This window comes from Nerophis ophidion, linkage group LG05, assembly GCF_033978795.1.
Source record: "Nerophis ophidion isolate RoL-2023_Sa linkage group LG05, RoL_Noph_v1.0, whole genome shotgun sequence".
Taxonomy (NCBI): Eukaryota; Metazoa; Chordata; class Actinopteri; order Syngnathiformes; family Syngnathidae; genus Nerophis; species Nerophis ophidion.
The window spans coordinates 20193337-20199336 of NC_084615.1; the positions used below are offsets into that span (position 1 = coordinate 20193337).

General features: G+C 40.0%; 1 protein-coding gene and 1 long non-coding RNA gene across 3 annotated transcripts in view; one reads left to right on the plus strand and one right to left on the minus strand.

Annotated features, from left to right (window-relative positions):
- LOC133552815 (neuronal acetylcholine receptor subunit alpha-7-like) overlaps positions 1–3575 on the plus strand; it is a 122128-nt gene extending 118553 nt beyond the window's left edge. For both annotated transcript variants that reach the window (XM_061900318.1, XM_061900319.1), the window contains one exon: positions 2600–3575. In XM_061900318.1, coding sequence (XP_061756302.1) covers positions 2600–3199 — 600 coding nt within the window. In that variant the 3' untranslated portion in view covers positions 3200–3575. The remainder of the gene's footprint in view (positions 1–2599) is intronic.
- The window catches only part of LOC133552816 (uncharacterized), a 61478-nt gene that overhangs the window by 55323 nt on the left and 155 nt on the right, over positions 1–6000 (minus strand). The gene's annotated exons all lie outside the window — the stretch shown is intronic.

Here is a 6000-nt window from a genome sequence, read left to right on the forward strand (position 1 = left end):
CTAATTGGGAACAGGTGGGTGCCATGATTGGGTATAAAAACAGCTTCCCAAAAAATGCTCAGTCTTTCACAAGAAAGGATGGGGCGAGGTACACCCCTTTGTCCACAACTGCGTGAGCAAATAGTCAAACAGTTTAAGAACAAGGTTTCTCAAAGTGCAATTGATAAAAATTTAGGGATTTCAACATATACAGTCCATAATATCATCAAAAGGTTCAGAGAATCTGGAGAAATCACTCCACGTAAGCGGCATGGCCGTGACCTTCCATCCCCCAGACGGCACTGTATCAAAAACCGACATCAATCTCTAAAGGATATCACCACATGAGCTCAGGAACACTTCAGAAAACCACTGTCACGAAATACAGTTTGTCGCTACATCTGTAAGTGCACGTTAAAGCTCTACTATGCAAAGCGAAAGCCATTTATCAACAACATCCAGAAACGCCGCCGACTTCTCTGGGATCGGGATCATCTAAGATGGACTGGTGCAAAGTGGAAAAGTGTTCTGTGGTCTGACGAGTCCACATTTCAAATTGTTTTTGGAACCATTTGACATTGTGTCATCCGGACCAAAGGGGAAGCGAACCATCCAGACTGTTATCGGCGCAAAGCTCAAAAGCCAGCATAAGTGATGGTATGGGGGTGCATTGGTGCCCAAGGCAGGGGTAACTTACACATCTGTGAAGGCACCATTAATGCTGAAAGGTACATACAGGTTTTGGAACGACATACGCTGCCATCTAAGCGCCGTCTTTTTCATGGACGCCCCTGCTTATTTCAGCAAGACAATGCCAAGCCACATTCAGCCCGTGTTACAACAGCGTGGCTTCGTAAAAAAAGAGTGTGGGTACTTTCCTGGCCCGCCCGAAGTCCCGACCTGTCTCCCATCGAAAATGTGTGGCGCATTATGAAGCGTAAACTACGCCAGCGGAGAACCCGGACTGTTGAAGGACTGAAGCTCTACATAAAACAAGAATGGGAAAGAATTCCACTTTCAAAGCTTCAACAATTAGTTTCCTCAGTTCCCAAACGTTTATTGAGTGTTGTTAAAAGAAAAGGTGATATAACACAGTGGTGAATCTGCCCTTTCCCAACTACTTTGGCATGTGTTGTAGCTATGAAATTCTAAGTTAATCATTATTTGCAAAAAAATCTCACCATCCACTCTTCCCTCACTCGTGAACAAGACTCCGAGGTACTTGAACGCCTCCCCTTGGGGCAAGATCTCCTCCCCAACCCGGAGATGGTACTCCGCCCTTTTCCTGGCGAGAACCATGGACTCGGACTTGGAGGTGCTGATTCTCATCCCGGTAGCTTCACACTCAACTGCGAACCGATCCAGTGAGAGCTGACGATCCTGGCCATATGAAAAGCAGAGACCTAATCCTGCAACCACCAAACCGGATCCCCTCAACACCCTGACTGCGCCTAGAAATTCTGTCCGTAAGAGTTATGAACAGAGTCGGTGACAAAGGGCAGCCTTGGCGGAATCTAACCCTCACTGGAAACTTGTCTTACTTATTTGTATTTGCAAACCTTACAAAACACCTCAGTCTCGTAAAAATCCTTCCATTTTCTACCGCGTGTCCCTTTTGCCAACACAGATGGACAAACAACATTCGCACATAATCACACATATACATTATTCCGGGCAATCTTAGACATTTTGCATGTTTAGTTTAGGAGTTATGCTTAAATAACTGTCATAATGAGGTTGACGATTATACTGTCATGTTGAGTAAAAACCCAATTTTGAATTTGCAAACCTTACAGAAACACCTTATTCTATAAAAACTCACATAAATAAATTTTTTCCAACCATTGGAAGGTTTTCTTGCATTTTTTGCAGAATGTCTATTGATTTAAATCCTAGTCATATTTTACAACAGCTAAGTATGGGCCATGCATAGACCTTGAAAGTTGGAATGTAGCGAGAAGTCATAACACTCTTCTTATCTCAAATGTCCCAGGCTAGGAGGAGGGTGAGAGGAGAAGAAGGGGGGCGAGTGAGGGGGTGTAAGAGGGAAATTCCGTAGTATAGTCAGATCAACTAAGGCGATGCGATTTGAAGGTGTCGTGCATAGATTTGGTCTCCCAAAGCTTTGGTAATAAAATATCAAGATAAGCTACTCTGTCTCATGAATTCATTTAAAACCAGCTTTTGTGTCATCCAACAAACTCTGGGGGGTGACCAGCAGAAGACCGGGTCGGAACACAACACTATGTAGGAAATGCCTTCCAAATTTTTTTACATATGTACCATCATCTACAAAGATACAAAGAGTTGCTATTCTGACATCTAGTGGACACATTTAGAACAGCAGTTTCTTTCATTCAAAAATGTCGGCTCATTTTCATACTTAGCCTACTCATCCCCCAGGCCCCAGGCCTGATAAAACCTGAGAAACCTAAGATGACTTACCAAAAAGCTCTGGGTTTGTCTCACGGAACATTCTAGTTTTGTGCTTTTTTCCAATGATTTCCACAAGAGTACCAACAATTTTATCCACGTGTGTGTAAAGGCTTGAAGTACATCTGAAAGACTGATTCCCTTCCAGGTGATTATGTTTACGGTGTGTCCAACATGACATTCTCAGGTGCGGGTGGTGCTGTTGAACTGGTGCGCTTGGTTCCTGCGCATGAAGCAACCCGGCGACGAGCGCCGCCGCCCCGCCTACAAATACCGGCCTACGTCCCAACACCGCTCCAGCACCAACTCCATCGAAATGGGCGCCGTTCCCAGCCTCTCCGTGCCACTCTCCCAGACTTCCTGCCCGCCCTGCGCCTCGGGCACCTCCAACGGTTCCATGAGTCTCTATTTCGCCAGCTACCACCCCATGGAGAGTCCGCACTGCCCCCCTTCGAGCGACTCGGGCGTGGCGCTGGGGGGCCGGGCTCACAGCTCCCCCGGTGACGAGGGTGCCGAGCCGCCCGGTGTCTGCGGCGGGGCTTTGGGACTGGGGGTGAGGATGCCGCCGCCGGAGATCCAGCACATCTTGGAAGAGGTGACCTACATCGCTCAGCGCTTCCGGGACCAGGACCAGGCCGAGGCTGTCAGCAGTGAGTGGAAGTTTGCAGCAGCGGTGGTGGACCGCCTGTGTCTCGTCGCCTTCTCGCTCTTCTCAATCATTTGCACCTTCACCATCCTCATGTCAGCGCCCAACTTCATAGAGGCCGTCTCCAAGGACTTCACATAGTTGTGTTTATTCCTCTTGTCAAGATTATTGTTCCGTGTAAATACCATTACGCTCAAACCAAATACATTTGTACCAACGTACCAAATCTTCACGTACCCAAAATATCTTCATATTCTTAGTTTACACTGCACACCAAATCTAATGGGGTTTTTTTACCCCAAGCGACACCGATCAGATTTTTTTTTGTCAGTCCATAAACTCCAAAGTGCTTCAAATCTGATCGTTTCTAATCTGAATTGGTCCACATCAGGATGTATTCTAAATCACATTGGAATCTGAACTTTTCCCAAATGTGACTTCAGTTTAAAATAGGGGTGTCTAAACCTTTTGTCCTGGCTGACTAAATACTTTCTTGCCCCACTGTATGTGTGTGTATATAAAAAAAAAAAAAAAAAATTTTTCAATAAATTATATATGTATGTATATATATATATCTATCTATATATATATATATATATATATATATATATATATATATATATATATATATATATATATATATATATATATACACAGTGTTTCCCACAAGTCAGGCATCTCCTTGTGGTGGTGTGGTCGGGCGGCGGGGTTGGGGGGCGTGGGGGCGGGGGGAGTGAGTCAGCGGTGGCGGCGATGACCAAGAAGAACGCGGAGTTGGAATATAATTACAACACCTTATGTACATATTTATATGCATATTTATATAATATTTACATATTTATATAATATGTAACTACAAGCTCCATTCACAGACAGAGTCCCATTGGTTTTAAGAGTGGTCGAGCGAGTCAAAAACCGTAAAAAAAATAATTAAAAAAATTTAAAATAAAAAAATAATATTTTTTATTTATTTATTTTTAATTTTTTTATTTCTGGCGGCCGTAATTCTTTTGTGGCGGGCCGCCACAAATACATGAATGTGTGGGAAACTCTTTATATATGTGTATGTGTGTGTGTACACATGTATAAATATAGATAGATATATATTTATATATATATACACGTATATATGTGTATATGTATATGTACAAATATATATGTATATATCAATTAACACACATATGTGTGTATATATAAATAAATAAATATATGTACCCATATATATGTATATGTACATATATATGTGTGTACACATGTACATGTACATATACATATATTTATATACACATATATATGTTCATATATGTACACGTATATATGTGTGTATGTATATGTGTATATGTATATATATTAACACACATCTGTGTATATATACACACACAAATGTATATGTATATGTGTACATATATATGTATGTATGTATATACACATATATATGTGTACATACATATATACATACATACATACACTTATAGATATATGTACACATATATATGTGTTTGTATATGTACACTTATATATAGATATATGTATACTGTATATGTACACATATATATGTGTATGATGTGTATGTATTTGTACACATATATACGTATGAATATATATATGTATGTACACATGTATATGTGTATATATGTACATATACATATATATGTGTACACATATACATATATATGTGTATATGTAGGTGTGGGAAAAATTACAAGACTACTTCGTCTCTACAGAACTGTTTCATGAGGGGTTCCCTCAATCATCAGGAGATTTTAATGGAGCCATTCACATACAATGGTTTATATAGGGCACAGAGTGGGTGGGTACAGGCAGGCGTAGGGTGTGGTGATTGGCTCATGTGTTACCTAGGAGGTGTTTCCGTCTGTGGCGGCATGTTGAAATGATTTCACTGCGCTTGTTGAGGGATGATAGATCTGGATGATATATAATAAACAGTTTCTCCTTTAAGCATAGGTTGCATCTTTTATCACCACTGTTGTAAGGTGTGCTGGATGCAAGAATTTGCCATGTTATTGAATATTCAACATTATTGTCTCTGAGGTTCCAAATGTGTTTGCTGAGTTCTGTAGAATTCCGCAAAGTCTGGTTTCTAAAGGAGGCGTTGTGATTATTCCATCTTGTTTTGAACGCTCCTTCGGTTAATCCTGGCTCATGTGTTACCTAGGAGGAAACACCTCCTAGGTAACACATGAGCCAATCACCACACCCTACGCCTGCCTGTACCCACCCACTCTGTGCCCTATATAAACCATTGTATGTGAATGCTTCCATTAAAATCTCCTGATGATTGAGGGAACCCCTCATGAAACCGTTCTGTAGAGACAAAGTAGTCTTGTAATTTTTCCCACACCTACATATTGCGCTCTACCACGGTATCGAGCACTATTCTCTGGATAATCCAATCAAGACATATATATGTGTATATATATATTTACACATATATATATACATATATATGTGTATTTAAATACATATATATGTGTACATATGCATACACATATTTATGTGTACATATATACATACATATGTATATATATTTACGTATATATGTATATTTATATATGTATGTATACATATGCATATAAATGTGTGTGTATGTACATAAAGTATGTATATGTGTCAATAAATGTGTGTGTGTGTGTGTATATATATATATATATATATATATATATATATATATACACATATATATATGTAAACAATATATTTGTAAACATAAACTGCACACACACACAACGCATTTTTCGGACTGGATTATAAAGCGCACTGCCGATGAGCGGGTTTGTTTTTAAACAAAAAGGCACACCAGATTATAAAACGGATTAAAGAGATTATGATTTTTTTTTCTAAATGTAAAATACTTTCTTGTGGTCTACATGACATGTGATGGTGGTTATCTGGTCAAAATATTGCATAGATGATGTTTTACA